The sequence below is a fragment of the Sinocyclocheilus grahami genome, unplaced genomic scaffold, assembly GCF_001515645.1.
Source record: "Sinocyclocheilus grahami isolate Dianchi unplaced genomic scaffold, SAMN03320097.WGS_v1.1 scaffold92.1, whole genome shotgun sequence".
NCBI lineage: Eukaryota > Metazoa > Chordata > Actinopteri > Cypriniformes > Cyprinidae > Sinocyclocheilus > Sinocyclocheilus grahami.
In genome coordinates this window covers 673,279-692,805 of record NW_015505271.1, presented here as the reverse complement: position 1 = coordinate 692,805, position 19,527 = coordinate 673,279, and the positions used below count along the sequence as shown (strand labels likewise).

The 19,527-nt window shown below is 39.0% G+C and overlaps 1 protein-coding gene across 2 annotated transcripts in view; it reads left to right on the top strand.

Annotated features, from left to right (window-relative positions):
• Window positions 1–19,527, top strand: part of tncb (tenascin Cb) — a 30,646-nt gene that overhangs the window by 4,112 nt on the left and 7,007 nt on the right. Inside the window, exons 2-12 of one of the 2 annotated variants that reach the window (XM_016275040.1) lie at window positions 3,105–3,656; window positions 5,774–7,183; window positions 8,456–8,719; window positions 8,808–8,923; window positions 9,606–9,759; window positions 11,424–11,693; window positions 11,888–12,073; window positions 13,330–13,419; window positions 14,210–14,473; window positions 18,044–18,316; window positions 19,122–19,244. In XM_016275040.1, the coding sequence (XP_016130526.1) occupies window positions 3,182–3,656; window positions 5,774–7,183; window positions 8,456–8,719; window positions 8,808–8,923; window positions 9,606–9,759; window positions 11,424–11,693; window positions 11,888–12,073; window positions 13,330–13,419; window positions 14,210–14,473; window positions 18,044–18,316; window positions 19,122–19,244 (3,625 nt within the window). In that variant the 5' untranslated portion in view covers window positions 3,105–3,181. The remainder of the gene's footprint in view (window positions 1–3,104; window positions 3,657–5,773; window positions 7,184–8,455; window positions 8,720–8,807; window positions 8,924–9,605; window positions 9,760–11,423; window positions 11,694–11,887; window positions 12,074–13,329; window positions 13,420–14,209; window positions 14,474–18,043; window positions 18,317–19,121; window positions 19,245–19,527) is intronic. The other variant, XM_016275039.1, reaches the window with a different exon arrangement.

The following is a 19,527-nucleotide window of genomic DNA, read 5'->3' as shown; positions in this document are numbered from 1 at the left end:
GGCAGGAGAAATGGCTTGAAGGAGATGAGATGGAATAGGATCAAGCGGACAAGTAGTAGGATGATTGGAAAGGTTGAATTTAGAGACTTCTGCCACAGAGAGTGGAGAGAAGGATGAAAACGAGTGTATGTTTGCTGGTAAGATGTGTTTGACAGTTTGTGGTGTCACAAATTGTGCACTGAGGTTTGTAATTTTATTAATGAAGAATGTGGCAAAGTCGTCAGCTGTTAGAGTTTAATAGTATGTTTTGTACTTTGTAATCTGTTTTATGGCATATTCCTTCCTTTTATGTTTTATGTCTTTGTAGTATACATCTGATCGTAGCTAATTATGCCACAGTCCCAAACTGTTAACTTGCTAATTGCTCAATTATAAACGGCTACAAACTTCTAATTTAACAAACAGCAAGTAAGCTCATTTGTTTGTGGCACATTGGTGTGGTGGAAGAATCGTTTTAACTGTCACTATAATTTATGACTTACAAAAGTAATCTGGTCTCTGTGTGAGGTATTCTGTCTTTCAAATGCTCTAGTCAGCATTCAGCACTTAGCATATAACGCAGGACCGATTTAGATCACCAGCACTAAATATGAGTGCCAGCAGGTTCACCCCCCATTAAAATTCCTCTCACATTTGACACACAGAAGCCAACTGGCCCAGCCAGAGCCGAGAAAGTAACAAGGTATAAAAACTAGACCTGGCATGAGAAAGCAGCAGTCACATTGTGTCTGGTTTCTCTGAAAGTGCCAGTAAGCAGCAGCATTAGCATACTGCTCTGAGCTCAGCACTGTATTGATGGAGCTCTAATAAAAGAGACTGGCTTTGTCTATTTCTCGCTGTTCAAAATGCAAATACATAAATAAATAAATGAAGAAATCTCTTCCAATCTAATGATAATAACTGCTAATTCTTTCATAGTCAAGCATATCCATCATTGCTGCCATGAAGCCAGTTTCCTTCATTTACAGTCCACCTTTAGCTAGGGGTTAAGGGTGTAAGGGCAAATGCCCACACAAAGACCAGCTTTCTCCTTCAAAGTAATTTTCTTTTTTCGATTCTTGTGGCAACAAGCCAGGTTTCAAAGTGAAAAAGCCAGCTACCCATCCAGAACTAAAACTGCAAAGCGACTCAAAGCAATTTTCTGCCTATTTTGCTGATTTAATTCCAGGGTTTAGACGTGAGGAACAAGAAGCGGAGTAGGTCCCCTTCACCCCCGAGGGTCCAGATTGGGAGTCTCCCATCATCGAGCCCCCCTTAAGCGCTCCATCACAGAAGCATTCATCCCTGTCTGTCTAATCACGGATGGGCGGCAGCAGCCGTGGGATCCCTCTCACTGGAGCTCATCTGTCAGTCCCGCTAATCACATGTCAAAGTGAGCTCTCCACTCACTAAACAGATCCTGGCAAGATATTACCTGCTTTTATTCACAGCTTGCAAGGTCAACACCTTGCAAGGTGTGACTTTGGGTCAGCCCCCCTGCAGCCTTGATAAAATTATGATCTGTGTAACCACTTTGTATTGTTCTTTTGTTACTGAAGGACTGTTCCAATGCACTGTTCCAATGATTTTGTTTCAAAGTGATAGTTCATCCAAAAATGTAAATTCTGTCATCATTTAGTTACTCTACATCGTTCCAAACCTGTATGACTTTCTTTCTTCTGTAGAACACAAAGAATATATTTTGCTAAATTTTATTTTATTTTATTTTATTTTAGTAGTTTAGTTTAGTTTAGTCAGTGCAGTTAATGGGGTCCACTCAGTGTTGTTTTAGACCACACTTACTTTCATTTGATGCACAAAAGAATTCATCAAAATATTTTCAAAATGATTAAAGAATTGCAAATCTCTTTTATGTCAAATTTATTACTTTAAAGTATAAAGAATCATTTTTCATGTTAAGGGGTTAAATGTGTTTGAATGGCTAGACAATAGACACATAAATGTTCTTAATTTGACATAAATATTGGGTGTTTTATGGTATTAAAAAGTCAGTGTTTGCATTTTTGGAAGGTGGTTATTTCCATCTTAAATGGATCCCATTTGGTTTTCATAACATTCAGGAAAACAGCTATATGGAAAACTGAATCTGCAATCCTGTAGTTGCCAAGTATGTGACCATATGACCTGCACATCAGGACTGTTTAAACACAGACATCCTCAATCTCCCTATTACACTCTACAATACAGCACAGTAACATTGAAAAGCTATTACAGCTATTTTATTTTAATGAAATGTTTAACAGACCAATGCACTTAGTGAGTGACAAGCCCCCTGAGCACTGCAAAAGCTATACTTCTAACTTCTTTTAATGAGAAAGCTGTGTGTTTTAAAGCAAAACTCTGCTGCTGTCTGGAGAATGGTCCAAGAATGCTAACTTTTATGAGAAGCGCAAACTCTAAACACCCACGCTAGCGGAAGCACTGCAGATGGTCTCCTCCACGCGAGTATTAATCTGTCAGCATGGGCTGTGGGCAGAGCGTCAGAGAGTAGAGTACGCTCCTCAGACTCAGGTGTTGCCTGCTGTGTGTCATGGCAGCCTGTCATAGGAAACGCTGCTGGAGCCCTCGCTCCTGAGCTGAAGTTTGCCTTGCTTTTATTGGCCAGAGATGATCTTTGTGGAAGCCAAGGCAACCATAACCTGGGTTGTACTTAGTGTCTGTCTATCCTGCAGTGTTGCTTACTGACATGCATGCTTAATTCTTTTTTATTTTTTTGCTGGATGTTTTATTCTGAATATGAACACTCCCTAGTTTGATGTGGTTTACTTTAGTTGAATATAATTCATTCTGGTTGGAAAGTGCACAAGAGTCGAGGATTAAAGCATTTAATTTTCCTTTTTCTTATGTCATGATTTTCTGAGGGAAGTCTATGATACAAATACACTATATACCTTAGTTTTTATTTTTAATTCATCAAATTATTTTATTTTTAATATTGGTTTAAATGACTGGATTTTTCATTATTGGTGTAATTTATATGTTTCATTTTCTATTTTTCAAGGATAAGTGCAATTTGACACTGGATTCCTAGTTCACACTTGGATATGCATTAGAAAGAACTGTGTAAAAGCAATCTGAGTGACTGTTCTAATTCCATTTTGCAGGATTAAACCCACATCTCCAGTATCTTCAAACAATTTGAACAATCACGCCAGTAGGAAGAGTCAAGGAACAAATCATCATGGGGACGCGAGGCCTGCTACTGGCCTGTGTGGCAGTAGCCATTTTAGTTAATCTCTCTAGTGCTGGCCTGGTGAAAAGAGTAATTAGACACAGAAGAGAATCGCTGTCACCAACCACTGAGAACTTGACCCTCCCAAGTCCTGATCAGCCTGTGGTTTTTAACCATGTATACAACATCAACGTTCCCTCTGGATCACTGTGCTCTGTGGACTTGGATTCACCTGGAACAACACAATTGAAGCCAAAATCGGCCAATCTGCCATCTGACCAACACATAGGACACACCACAGACGGAGAGAATCAGATTGTTTTTACGCATAGGATTAACATTCCCAAGCAAGCTTGTAGTTGTGATAACCACATGCCCGACCTGAAGAATCTTCTGAATAGGCTTGAAATGCTAGAAGCAGAGGTATCCAGTCTAAGAGAGCAGTGCACCAGTGGAACAAGCTGTTGTGGTGCTCAGGTTACAGGTGAGGCCAAATATTACATAGATACTTTGGTAGTCCATTAGGAGGCTGAGTCTCATTACAAATGTATACAAAAGAAACAAAACAATTCTGATGCTGACTAATGGCGCTTTTCCACTGCATGGTACGGCACGGTACGGTTCACTTCTGGGGGGTTTTCCACTGGCTACAGTACCTGGTACCTGGTACTTTTTTTTTAGTACCACTTCGGTTGGGGTTCCAAGTGAACTGTACCGTTACCAAAACCTGACGTGTAAACTCTGCTGATCACGGATTGGCCAGAGAGAATCGTCACTACCTGCATCACTGAACTTGCGACACAAACACAAAAGAACTGGTAGATTTAAATCAGCACAGCCAGCGAAGGATCGAACTCAACTGTTTTGAACGAGCGCACCTTTTTTTTAACAAAAAAGTTTTGTTGTCTGTTGCAGAAGACGTTCCTCTCGTTGATAGCAGAGGAGCGGATCCAGCGAGAGCTTGATGGGGCGTCGTGGAATGAAAAAGTTTTTTTTAGGAGTTGTGGTAGTAGAGGCGGCGTAACTATAATGACATGTGAATAATCCCGCCCACTCTAAAGCGGTACTGAACTGCAGTGGAAATGCAAACCGTGCCGAGCCGAACCGTGCCGTGCCATACTGAGCCGTGCCGAGCAGAGTCGTACCACGCAGTGGAAAAGCGCCATAAGTTAAAATATTAGTTCATCCCAAAATGGAAATTCTTTACTTATCTTCACGTTGCTCCACACCTGCATACATTTCTTTCTTCTGCAAATATTTTAAAGAATATAGTTAACTAAACATTTGGGCCTTTGAATTCCATTGTATAATGGACAAAAATACAAATAAATAAAATAAACACTGAGACATTTTTCAAAATATCTTCTTTTATGTTCCACAGAAGAAAGAATGTGAGAAAGTTTTGGAACAAAGTGAGTGTGAGTAAATGATGACAGAATTTTAATTAGTTCTTTAATTAAAGAACTATCCCTTTAACTTTTGTTTTTATCCACTGACAGGCATAACACAGAATCTTTTTATTTAGATTTTTTCATGTAGTAGCTCAGAGTTTAATCACTACATGAATATTAGAGGAGGCTGATCAGGCTGAAAGGCTGTGCTCACTGCTAAACTGACCAATCAGAAAGAATATCCAAATGACACAAAGCTATTTGCTTCCGTCCAAAATGGGGCAGAAAAAAGGAAAAAGGCACAAGATAAATACAATTTGCCCCCTTCTGCATACCTATATAAAGGCATGAACATATACTGTACATAACCAGTCATTATCACAGGTACTGTACCCAATTGGCTTTTAGTACCACATTAGTGTGTCATCAAGCCTGCTTGTGGTTAGGGCAAGAGATATCACTAAAAATAAACTCTTTCCTGCTGCAGTCATTTTCATTGGTTCAAACAATTTGAATTTAGATATCAGCCTCCCCAAAAATTCCCTCTCTGACTGTTGTTGCATTGATAAAGATATTTTGATTCATTTCATCCTCACAAATGACTCGAGCCATTACTTATCTCGACCTTTCTTCATGATCGCGAAACAAACCTGTCAAAATTGGTTTTGCTTTTTATTTATAATCAGTATCGTAAAAAAAAAGATCAGATTTTTTTCTAGTGAATCTTGAACATGCAGCGCAACAGTGTGCTCCAATTGACTGTAATGACTGGTTCTTTTAATTGATCTTTTTAGTGACTCAAACACATACAGCTTTTTAGCTCACTTAAATTAAATCAATGTAGTTTTTACAGACTGGTTATATGACAACATATAGTTAAATCACATTATGCATTTTGTCTGTATTATTGTACAAATCTAAATGAATTGTTACCTCATTTTTGCTTGTGTATTGCTAGTGATGTTAAAGCCAAATGGCAGTTATTGTATTGCATTTATCTGCACAAACCTTTAAATTTTTTCTTGTTTTTTTCATCATTGAAATTGCCAAGAAAATGTCAGATTTTTAGTATTTATTCTTTAAAAATACTTAAAGAAATGTTAATGAAACCATTAAGGAATCGTTCGATTCTGTACAATTCCCATTCCTGTCTAAGCCAGCATGAAAGTGTTTCTCAGCATAAGCCAAAAATGACTAAAGACCTCTTTAGCAGGTGAAGTCACAACAAATCCCTACTGCAGTGGCCGTGGCAACTACAGCACTGAGACCTGCAGCTGTGTGTGTGAGCCCGGTTGGAAGGGAGTCAACTGCTCTGAGCCAGAATGCCCAAACTTTTGCCAGGATCAAGGCCGTTGTGAAGACGGCAAGTGTGTCTGCTTCGAGGGCTTTGGCGGTGAGGACTGCAGCATCGAGCTGTGCCCTGTGGATTGTGGTGAGAATGGAGAGTGCATCGACGGAGCTTGCATCTGTGCAGAGGGCTTTATCGGTGAGGACTGCAGTTTGACCAACTGCCTAAACAACTGCCTTGGCAGGGGGCGTTGTGTGGATGACGAATGTGTATGTGAAGAGCCTTGGACGGGCTTTGACTGCTCTGAGCTCATCTGTCCCAATGACTGCTTCGACCGTGGCCGCTGTGACAATGGAACCTGCTATTGTGAAGAGGGCTTTACTGGGGAGGACTGTGGGGAGCTTACCTGCCCCAAAAACTGCAACCACCATGGCAGGTGTGTCAATGGACAGTGCGTCTGCAATATTGGCTACAGCGGTGATGACTGCTCCAAGTTAACCTGCCTCAATGACTGCAGTCAGAGAGGGCACTGCTTCAACGGGAAGTGCATATGTGACCCTGGGTTAGAGGGCGACGACTGCAGCATTCTTTCCTGCCCTGACAACTGCAATGACAGGGGACAGTGCGTAAATGGTGAGTGTATTTGTGATGTTGGGTATGAAGGTGATGACTGCTCTGAACTTTCTTGCCCCAATAACTGTCACGATCGTGGCCGATGTGTCAATGGGAAATGCATTTGCAAAATGGGCTTTACTGGAGAAGACTGCAGTATCAAGACCTGTCCCCATGACTGCCATGGACGCGGAGAGTGTGTAGACGGCAAATGCGTTTGCCATAATGGCTTTGCTGGAGAACACTGTGGCATCAAGACCTGTCCCTATCACTGCCATGGACATGGACAATGTGTGGACGGCAAGTGTGTTTGCCACCATGGCTTTGCTGGAGAAGACTGCAGTATCAAAACCTGTCCCAATCATTGCCATAAGCGTGGACAGTGTGTGGATGGCAAGTGTGTTTGCCATGCTGGTTTTACAGGCCACGACTGCAGCGAATCGACTTGCCCCAGTGACTGCCATAACCGAGGACGTTGTGTAAATGGCCAATGTGTGTGTAACATCGGATTCACTGGGGAGGACTGTGGTACAAAGACGTGTCCCAACAACTGCCTGGACCGTGGCTACTGTGAAGATGGAAAGTGTGTCTGCTTTGAGGGGTACACCGGTGAGGACTGCTCTGTTCTGACATGCCCAGCAAACTGCAATGACCAAGGCCAGTGTCTGAATGGAATGTGCATATGTGATTTAGGCTTCACTGGCGACGACTGCTCTGAAAGTAAGTCACTATAATTTACACTAGCATATGTAACACTGCATATGTGTAGGTTATACTTACACTGCATATGTGTAGGTTATACTTACACTGCATATGTGTAGGCTATACTTACACTTTTATGCCTATTATAGTTTCTCGAAAGGCAAAGCATGGTCTGTCATGATTTTTACAGAACCCCAATATGAGCTAATTGAATAACAATAAGCAAATATAGAAATGCCAAATGTGACTCTGGACCACAAAACCAGTCTTAAGTCGCTGGGGTATATTTGTAGCAATAGCCAAAAAGACATCGTATTGGTCTTAATCATTTTTTATTTTTTTTATGCCAAAAATCATTAGGATATTAAGTAAAGATCATGTTCCATGAAGATATTTTGTAAATTTTCTACTGTAATTTTTTTTATTAGTAATATGCATTGCTAAGAACTTCATTTGGACAACTTTAAAGGTGATTTTCTCAATATTTAGATTTTTTTTGCACCCTTAGATTCCAGATTTTCAAATAGTTGTATCTCAGCCAAATATTGTCCTATCCTAACAAACCATACATCAATGGAAAGCTTATTTATTCAGCTTTCATGTTATGTATAAACCTAAATACATTTAAAAAAAAAAGACCCTTATGACTGGTTTTGTGGTCCAGGGTCACAAATGTGCATTTTCTTTGTGAGCACTTCAAATTGTCTTTGAGAACAGCATATTATATAATATAATATAATATTATATTATATTATATTATATTATATTATTCCAAATTAAGTATGAATAAATGACTCTTGGTATATGTGTATTTGCACTCTAAGTGACATGAACAAAACAGATAATTAAACCATTATTTGCAATTATTTGTATGACAATTTCCTGTCAGCCAAAATTAATAATTGTGACAAAGCTAGGATAACATCAATGGCATCATCAAACAAAATTGCACAAACAACTGTTTCAAACAGGTTTCCCAAACGCTCCTCCCCATCTGCTATTGGTCAGACTAACCAGTAGTTCCGCCCTAATCTCATGTCATTAGTTGAGTGTTGCTATGACAGGAAATGTTTTGACTGCACCATAGAGCCACATTGTTTTAGGAAATCTATCTATGAAAGGTTTATTTAGTTGTCCCTGCACATTCATCTGGCATAGAATGAAGTATTTGTCTTAACAATTCTCTCTCCCACAAACTGTTCAATGTAAAGGAAATGTCCTGCATGTTCCTCTTTTACTCAGAGGTTCTGAGCTAAGATTAAGTCAATAATTTGACGTTTCAAACCACAGTCTCCCCACCCAGAGACCTTACTGTGACTGAGGTCGATCCAGAAACAGTGGACCTTGCCTGGGTCAATGAGATGCTTGTGACGGAGTATCTTATCACCTATGTGCCTACGGCTCCTGGTGGCTTGGAGATGGAAATGAAAGTCTCTGGTGAAAAGAAGACAGCCACTATTAAGGAGCTTGAGCCTGGCATAGAGTACCTAATTAGTGTCTTTGCTGTCCTGAACAGTAAGATGAGTGTTCCTGTCAGTGCCAGAATAGCCACACGTAAGTCACCCATCATCATGCTTAGGAAAATTACTTGTTATTCTGTACTGAGTATATTTTGCTAAACTGCTTTATATCTTACAATCAGATCTTCCTGAACCCGAGGGTCTGAAATTCAAATCGGTTAGAGAGACCTCAGTGGAGGTGGAGTGGGACCCCTTGAACATCCCGTTTGATGGCTGGAACCTCATCTTCAGAAACACAGTGAGTGTCCTGGCATCTTCCATAAGTCTCTAGGGTGGCTATGATCCTAAAGTCTATCTTTGCCCTAATATTTTCTCTTAAAAGATGTAATATAAAAGGACCCTTCTGTTTGAAAGTAATAGTTTAAAATGAGAAGCTCAAAAGGCACCCAGTGGAAAATAGCTGAGTGGTGCCACTAAGCAAAAAGCTACTGTCGAGAAGTCTGTGGTTTTGCAAGACAAAACCCTCTAAGAAGCTCCTGGCAACAGCATGCGTGACCATGTGCCACAGAATTGTTATTGTCTCTGTAATGCTTGATTTTCTTTCTCAAGGGCTTATGCAAACTCCAAAAAAACAGCACCATTAGAACATGCAAACCTCCCCTGCATGCCTCTTTCAAAATACAGCTTGGCAGTCTCATTCACGCATTCACAGTTTAGGGATGTCAATGCCAAAATAACTCTCACTGTGAATTAAAACACTCATCCAAGTAGAATCAGCTAATAGACCAAAGTGTTTACTCTCAGGACACCCTTTCATTACCCTGTAGTTCATGGGAGCTTGACTTTTCCTGAGATTGCTTCTTTGATGATTTGTGGTGCTCTTTTATTAACCAGCAGAACCTTTGACCAGCGATTTGTTATTAGATTTAATATATTCACCAGTTCAATTCAACAAAAAAAAATCTGTTTTTGAATGGCAGAAAGAAGAGGATGGAGAGATTTTGAACTCTCTCACCCCTCCTGAGACCACCTTTGAGCAGTCTGGTCTTGGACCTGGACAAGAGTATGAAGTCAAGCTTGAGGTCGTAAAGAACAGCATCCGTGGACCCCCAGCCAGCAAGAACGTTGTCACAAGTAAGCAGTTATCAACAGTAATTAACTGACGGCCATGACCAGTCTGCTGTTTTTCTGGAGGTTTTTTTTTTGTTTTGTTTTTTTAAAGAGACTAATTTCTTACCTGGAATTAGAAAGAGCAGTCAGCGGTTTATGTTAATTGTCAGTTATTTGCAGTGCAGTGAGTTGCTGAGCATTTAAAATTATTATTTTGAGTTTTGAACTTTCTACTCATCCAATAATCCTAAAGCACCAAATCAGCATATTAGAATGATTTCTGAAAGATCAAGTGATCAGATTAGAGAAACTAATGCTGAAAATTCAGCTTTGCCATAACAGGGATAAATTACATTTTAAAATAGAAAACAGTTATAATAATAATAATATTTTACAATATTACTTAATATTACTTAAACACATCAAGTTATCATCTTTATACAATTTAAGGTCTTGTAATAATATTGAATAATATATAATATATTTTTATTTGATGAGTTTTTGGGATATATTTCTCATATGAGTCCGTCACCTTCCTAAATCAGTATGAAACTATAAAGTAACATTCCAATTAATATTAACATTTTTGTATTACACCACATAATCTGAGTAACAGCTACAGAAAAGAGCATTACAAGCTTTTTTATCCACTTCAACTATATTATATGATATATGATATCCTAATAAGGGTTTACCCTCAAATTTTATACTTCAAAAATGGCTTATGGTTTGCTGAAAAACCTTTTACCATTGTGACATTTCCCAAATATCCTTTCACTTTTATCACTACCTTTTTTTTAGAAATCACTGAAGATTATTTTGCCGTTATAACATTGACCTCTTATGCTGTCAGTGCAAGTAACCAGAGTTTCTTACAAATGTCTAAAATATCTCCCAGCATGCCTCTAACGCTCCATCTACTCCATTTCTTCGACTTGTGCCACACAGGATTTGCATTAAAGGGGGACTAATTGCTCAAAGTGAGTTCTCTCCCTCACTCTCTGTGTGTGGGAGGCACCACTCAGCAACATGAGAAGCTGTGAGATAACTAGTGCATTGGAGCATCTCACATGCACAAATCTACACTAAGCTGCATGCAGTTCCTCTGTTATCTTAAGTTCACATAAGTATGAGTTCTCAGTACTTTTCCTAATCAAACAAACTGATTTTACCACGAAAATAAGGACCTATGTTTTTAGTTTTAGAGACGCAGGTGTGCAGATAAAATGTAGGGATATAGCAATATATATAGCAATAAATAATAGCAAATAGAACCCCCCCCCAAACTGGGTTCTCCAAGGATTACGATTCTATTTCAGGGAACCAAAGTAATTAACCAAATAACCAAAGCTATTTCTTGATTGAATTAGAACTATTTTATTTTTAATATTTGCAACGTTTGTTTTAGTTATGTTTTATTTTATTAACTTTTTTTTTTATGCAGCACAATGACAATATGAAAAAGAATTCTTATAAATTCGTATAAATGGGTCTTTTTAAATTAAAAAAAAAAAATATATATATATATATATATATATATATATTAGTAATTTTTTTAGGAGAGTGATCATCATATTTAGAGGCTATTGACATCAAAAACTGTATAGCAGCTGTTTTTAGCTCATCTGCTTGCATAAATGTTCCCATTTTGTTGCCCAGCTGTCACAAACCTGTCCTCTCATCCACAGTGATTGATGCTCCCAGCCAGGTGGATGTGCGTGATGTGACAGACACTACAGCCCTTATCACCTGGTTTCAGCCTGTCGCTCAGGTGGATGGCATCTCTGTGTCCTATGGCCCAAACACAGATTCCTCAGACAGGAAAACAATCAAGCTTTCCTCCATGGATACACAGTACCATCTGGCTGAGCTGTACCCTGACACAGAGTATGAGGTCTCTCTCATGGCCCGCAGGGGAGAGATGACCAGCTTTCCAGTCTATGAGACCTTCACAACAGGTACAAACTCCTTTCAACAACTAGAAATCATTTCAGAAACTTAAAGTGAAAATTCAGTCTGCTTTTGCAAGTCTACTGATAATTGTGTGTTGTACTTAGACCTGCGTTGAAGCAGTTTTGTTTGTCTTGCCCTGGAGGATAACTGTACGTCTACAGGAAGTATTTTCTTTCATCCTCATGTTGGCATGTTTCAGACCTTGATGCCCCCAAGCAGCTCAAGGCAGTTGAACAGACAGATGAGAGCATAACTCTGGAGTGGAAAAACAGCAGAGCCAATGTCCTCAATTACCGCGTCAAATACGGCCCACTTTCTGGAGGGGAGCATGGAGAACTGGTCTTCCCCAGTGGCCCGCAAGACACCACTCAGGCTAAAATCACTGGTGAGAGGCCAATTTGAATTACACAATAATTCCTCTCCAGTGATCACAAACCACATCAATTACAAACAGATCATAGAGATCAAAAACTATGTTTGAAAAGTGGAATAAAATTAGGCTCAGGTGCAGTGTGCACCAAACACTAGAGCAGTTTTCAGTAAACCAGTTTATTTTTATTTTAATACTTGAAAATGACCCATCTGCACTTCCAAGCCATTTGTATCCTCTTGAAATGAGAATTGTTGTTCTCAGGTGTTGAAGTGTGAAGTCATATTTTCAAAAAGCATTCTCAAACAGGTTTTAAAACAATTGGAATCCCGCTGTTGGTCTGAATAGAATTAGGCTAGTTCAAAATGTTCCTACATTTTTAAGCGTCAAAGCTCCAAATGGGTTTTCCCCCCCCCCATACTTGTACCTATAAACACTTTATTTCTAAATGAGCGCATTTGTTTTAGTAATGTGAAATGTTTACGTGACTAAAAGGGAATGAGATGCTATCCCTTTTGTTGGTAATGCCTTATTCATGCCTTAAATGAAGTAACACTGGTGCTTCAATGTGAAAATCTCAGTCAAAAAGGGAAAGCAGAGGCTTTCTTCATCGCAGAAGCACTTCTATTATACACTTGTGCTTTGAGGCAATCTCCTGTGCTAATTCTTATTCTCGACAACCATGTGTTACCGCAAGCAGGGATTATCATGGCTGGGAGAAAAATTGATTCAAAATGGATAATAGATTCTTTGTCTGGTTTGCTCCTTTGTCCTTGGGAGGCCTGTTCCCTGTAAATAAGGCGGACGATCTGTTCGACTAAATAATGCAGAGTCTCTCTCTCACACACACATATCACTAGTTGTCTCTTTCACACAGTTATTATCTGTAATTGCTGTCACGCCTGTGATTTTATTGATAATGAGCTTCCTCTGCATTAGGCGTAATTTCATGCTGGAGGACTCCTGCGCAGTGACCTCTGCAGGAGCCAATACACGCATTAAGAGGGGCAAAGTGTGGGATTTGGGCTAAGGGGATCTGAGAATCGCTTGCATGATTGTAAATATTGTTTCTGGCCTGTGGAGTAGTTCTTTGATGCGGCCAATGAAGGACATTAGATTGATATGGCGTGCAGATGAAATTGAAACCATGCTGTGGCAAGTATGAAAACAATTGCCTACCACGGAGGTTCCAAAAACAACTAATGTGAGAGATTAATGGTTTCTTTTGTCTAATGATTTGAGAGGATTGGATTTGTTGGGCTCTTTCTTAGGCCTTAGGCCCGGGACGGAGTATGGAATGGGAGTGACGTCAATCAAGGAAGAGCGTGAGAGTTTGCCTGCGACGACCAATGCTGTGACTGGTAAGACTTAACAAAATGGTCAGTAACTCGCATGTTTTACTTCTGTCAATGTGCTCGTCTTCCCCCTTTTTTCCTCTTATAAAGGCCAATAAAGCCCAGTTTCTTAATAAAGCCCAGTTGTAGGGTATGTAATGTTAAATGATTCACTCACTCTTATGTCAAAAGTGAACGAGGACTGGGGCTGTCAAGTACCAAATTGACAAAAAAGCACTGTGTCAAAGTGCTCATGTATCATAAGAATTGTCCATATGAATCCTGTGCCATAATCCAAATCATCTAAAGCCTTTGTGTGACAAACAGACCCATAATGTAAATTGTGATTTATTGAAAATAGTGTCATCCACCATAGCTCTTTTTGGTTTGTTCATGTTTGATTTGTAAATTATTAATTCTTTTGAATTGGATCATTTTAATGAATTATATGATCCAGTTCACAAAACAGGTCTAAATGATTTGTTCAGTTCTCAAGTTCAGCTCACTGACTCAATCATCTGGTTACAATGGTTAACAGCCCCCTGGATTATCAAAAGTAGTTTCAGAAGATTTCGAATATAACAAACAAGTGATTATTTTAATGATTCTTTTGCATTCTTCTTGAAGCTTAAAAGCTCCAATTCCCATTCATTCAATTGCATGGAAAAAAGCAACCAAGTTTTTTTCAAAATTTCTACTGTTGGGTTCAACGGAACAAAATACAGGTTGGGACGAAATGAGAATAAGTAAATGATGACAGAATTGTTCATTTTTTTAAATGAACTTGCCCTTTAATGTAATGTCCCGGTCCTCTTAGATCTTGATGCTCCCAAAGACCTTGAAGTAAGTGAGACCACAGAGACCACATTGGCACTGGTTTGGAGGAGGCCGGTGGCCAAAATCGACACCTACGAGCTGGTGTTCACATCTGCGGATGGCACAGAAACTGAATTGGAAGTACCTGGTGCTGCCAATACCTACATACTGACTGACCTGAATGCCGGCATGCTGTACACCATTAGCCTGACTGCCAAGAAAGGAAGAAAGATGAGTGCGCCAGCCACTCTGTCAGCATCCACAGGTTGGTATGCATCATTACATTTTCATATGTATATTAAGAATGCATCTTCATATCCCCTTTAGTTTTGCCCCTAGAGTGACAAAAGCAATATTGGTTTGAATCATAAAATAAGCTTTCAAAAATATGATTTGAATCTATTTGTTTTTTCACCCATAAAAATTTATTCAGCAGGCCACTGAGGATCTGAAGGCAACTCTGGAATTTATTATCTTTGCTATTTTCCCCCCATAAGTGTCAATATTGCTTTTGGAGTTTGAAGATACTGCAGTCCTTGTTCTGTGAATTTGAATTAAATATTTTGTAGCTCCTTATCATGATAAAACTTCCATAAAAATCTCAAAACATTCATATTGTCAGTATTCCACCATGTACTGGAAACTGAAGCCTAATATCCCTCTTCTCTGCCCTCATTTATAGCATTTTTCTTTTTAGAGAAAAACCAATGAAAGCCAAAATATCTGTGGACAGAATGCTACTTACTTAACTTCCAAAATTTTGTTACCAAAATGTTCTTGCTTATATAACAGGATAATCATTGACTAATACCAAGGAGCTACAGAATATAACATCAGTTGTTTGCTTTGGTCGCCAAGGCAAGACAACAGATATAGTGTTTCTCAAGATCCCAAACATACACACTCACACACGCTCAGAAAGCTCATTCATGTGATAATCGGCAGCGTGAGCCCACTCCCCTTTTGGATTTGTGTGATTTGACCACAATGAACTGTGGGGTGGACTGATAAATAGGACACATGCTGAGCCGCCTGTTAAAATGTTGTCTCTGAAATCACCAGTACTATAATCCCAATGCATTTATTTCAGCAGCCATTATAGGCCTTAGATACGGCACACAAACATGGGCATACACTTCCCTCAGACCCAATGGAAATGGGAAGGTAGGGGGCAGGGAGACCTTGAGGTCTGGGCTTTCTTCTGCTCACTGAATGCTTCTTTGGCATGATTATAAGAGTTTCAGCTTGTAACTTGGAGACCTGATGACCAAGACCATTTCAAAGGAAACATATGAGGACACAACCAGGCCAAAAATCAGAGAGCAAACAGTCACTTATGCATGCACAAAGTTATGTTATGTTGTGTTAAGGTATCAGCAAAATTTTGTGGGCAAAAAAGGTCTATTGTCAATAGTGTAGCTAATTTACTGTATGAAGCAAAGCTTACACAGAAGTCACTTTCAAACCAAGAGGCTTTCTGTTGGTCAACACAGCAAATCCTTGAGACCAGTTTGAACCCGTTGCAAAATCTCTGTGGGGAAATCTTTCACCTTCACACAGAATTACCACATGGATACCCATTGAAATAACAAAAATTTGCCTGCGTAAATTCACCAAGCAACGGTAAATGGGACGTGTGCATGTTTACAAAAAAGGCTTTATCCAAACACCCTTGAGGTGTTTGTGGCTTGAGGATCTCACAGTGATAAAGCCATTATTTTATTCTGTCTCCTCCCATTAATGCATGCATGCAGTGAAGGCCATTCCTCAGACATACATGGGCTGCTTTCAGTGGAGGGAACTCTATTGGATAAGTGTGCAAAAGGAATCAATTTCACTAAATTTCAGTTCCCATGAATGACGCGAGATGATCAATGAGTTGTTTTGCTGTTTGACAGCTTCGTATTGTTTCATCTCCAGGTTTCTAAAGCGACAATCAGCCCTTATGCCTGGGAAGGTCATTCTCTTCATCCCCATTGTCTCTCTCCCTATTTGCACGCCACGTTTCTGCCCTTTTGAATGTGCATAGACAGGATAATGGTTAGCCCACCGTGCATTTCTTAGCTATCTGCCCCCTCTTTGCCTGTGAATGCTTACAATGCACAATGATGTTCAGTTATAGGTTGCAATGCACCGCGCTGCATGGCTGCCTCCCATATTTGAAGTGTTCAGCGTACCTCTGCTCAGGCAGGCTAGGCAGGACCTTCAAAAATTAATGGCTTTTCTCAGGGCCATTAATACCAAAGCTGTCTCAGCAAGCTGGTGCTTGGATGTTAATAGGTTGCAAGAGAAAAGACTGCAAATTAGTTTGTTTGTCACTACAACTTTCTGACAGTTATTCTTCACAGTTATTACTGGTCTTTTTTTTTTTTTCATGAAAAACGATACATCAAATGTAGTATGTCAGAATAAACAGTTTTCATAAATCATATGGTCCGCTGGACATCATACAGTATTTGTAAAAAGCAAGGAGCTGCGATGTGGCTGATGTCATAAGTCACGTGACAAGATCAACATGGTTGAATAATATGTCAGAATTGTATTTATACTACAGCACATGCATACTTCGTAGACAAATACATACTCTGACAGTACATGATTTCAGATGCAGATAATCTATCAAATGTACAAAGCACTAACAAACCAAACCTCTTTTAAGTCAGTGACAGGTTCTGTGAAATGTCAACACTCTTCCCGTCTGCTGAATTATGTAATAAACAAGATTAATCCCAAATTTCAATTCTAAACAAACTATATAGTTATTCCTTTTAAAATGTTATTTTTTATTACATTTATAAATAAACTATACATTTAGAGTCTGCCTGCTGGATTGTTAAATGTCTCTGGTTTTGACTTTTCTGACAAGTCTTTAGAAATTAAACTGAGCAAAAATACAAATGTACAATATTAAATTAAGTACAGCCTTAACTGTATTAGCATATTGAATTAGGTCAAGTTATTATAAGTCAATATGCTCCACCTTCTCCTTAATTCTTAATAAAAACCTTAATCAACTGAATGTATGGTGCTATCATTGACTTCTAAAGTAAAGACAAGTAAATCTAATATGTAAAATGTGGGTGAGGCAGTAACTGATTCTTGGTACATGAAAAGCAAACCACAGCATTTTAAAACTGGACCACATTCTGGCACATACAAGGCTATTGTTGAAAACACAATGCATTGCTCATGTGGTCAAAGACATCCCTGAGGCTTTAGGTTTTCAGTTTTACATATCCTTACCACAACAATTGCTTCTCAAGAGACGTCCCTCTAAAAATTCATATATTAATTTTCAGTGGCCTTCTTGCAAGATCAGCTAAAAACGAGACAAAAATGCATTTTCAGGATGAGCCCGTCTGTCAGTATGGTTATTATGGATATGTCATTGTCCAAGAACAGCTCTGTCTTGAACCCTGCATGACTGCTATTATATGATGATACAATTATGATGTTGGAACCTAATATAATGGTGGAAAATACATCAATGTCATTTTTTTTCTACTAACCATATTTCATTCCATATTCTAATCCAAATATCTAAATTAAATTTACTGGCTCACTGATTTCAGCATCACCTGCCATAGATATAGGAACAACGGATAGATGACTGAACAATAGCCTATTTTCATGCATGAGTAACATAATCACTGAATTGTCTCTTATACAGCAATGTTTTCCCCTTCTCAAATTTATATGATGTTTTAACAAACACCACAAACAGGAATAAATTGGTTCAGGGAACCACATTTCTGTTCTTGGCCATTTAACCTCTTCTAAGTACATTTCACAGAATTTACAGTCGAAGAACAACTTCATTATTTTTGTCAACCAGAAGCTGAACCTGAAGTGGAGCATCTTTCGGTCTCGGACATCACCCTGCGCAGCTTTAAACTGACATGGACAGCACCAGAAGGCATCTTTGATACATTCACTCTCAAAGTCGTCGATTCTAACAGACTAGGACAACCTCTCCAGATCAGTGTATCTGGAGACAAGCGAACAGAAGCGGTGACAGGTCTCAATGAAGATACAGAGTATGAAATCGAGCTCTTTGGGATCATTTTGGGACGGAAATTCCAGCCCATTGTGGCTGTAGCTCGAACAGGTATTTGGATTTTTAAGAGAAGCTGGTGGAGGAGCCACTAAGTCTTTTCCCCTCTCATTTTCAATGCATTAATATTTCTGTTAGCTAGTTTGGTCAAAACTCACAACACAACACAGCAAACCTATTTTGAAGACTTTTTAATTGATCCATTACCTACTTTCCCATTTTTAAACAAATTTACAACATCTCTCATATTCTTTTTCCTCATTGAGTCCACAGAGTAGCACAAGAGTCTCTAATTAACAACATCGAGTTGCATCCAAGTCTTCTCTGTTTTACTTTGTCTGTCTGTATCTGCTGTGTGATCGAAGGTTTTATTTACAAAGCAGGACCAACTATTTTGTGTATTTGTCCTGTTTGCGTGCTTGTGTCTGGTAATCTTCCTTTATATTAGTGAGCTTCATTTTCCACTTGTGTCTGATGTTGGCATGTCGCACTATTGTGTCTCTGTACTGGGGGGCAAGTTAATCTGCTTGCATCTGTCACGCAAGATTCTGAGGACCAGTGTTGAGACATGGCTTTAAGGCCAGGGCTTTTGTCTGTGTGTCCTTTCTCTGTAGTCACACAGTTGGTCATCCTCATGTCCTGAATGTTTACTTTGATGCATCTATTTGTCACAGCAAGATAAATGGGGTAGTTCAAGAAGTTTCTTTACATCAACTGCATTTTTGTTTCTCTTACAGTCTGCAATTACTTGTTTCTGGGGAAAGGTTTTGTTTTTAACTCCTATTTGTCAAATGCTTGAACACACATTTTTAACAGTATATTTTTGTTTGTTTCTTCTGTGTGTGTCATTCCCACCAAGGTCTGGGAACACCCAAGGGGATACGCTTTTCTGATGTGACAGATACATCAGCTACTGTTCACTGGACTTTGCCCCTTACCCGAGTAGACAGTTACAGGGTCACCTACGTGCCCGTTCAGGGTGGTAAGTGGCGTGGTCATGGTTTCAGTTACTTTTTTTAAATTTACATTACAATTCAAAAGTTTGTATATTATTATATATTAGTACAAATGAAAATTACTGTTTTCATTTTGGATATATTTTAAAATGTAATTTATTCCTGTGCAAAGCTGAATTTTCGGCATCCATTACACTAGTCTTCAGTGTCACATGATTCTTCAAAAATCAGTCTAATATGATGATCTGATGCTCAAGAAACATTTTATTATTATTATTATCATCATCAACGTTGACATTTTTTAAAAAC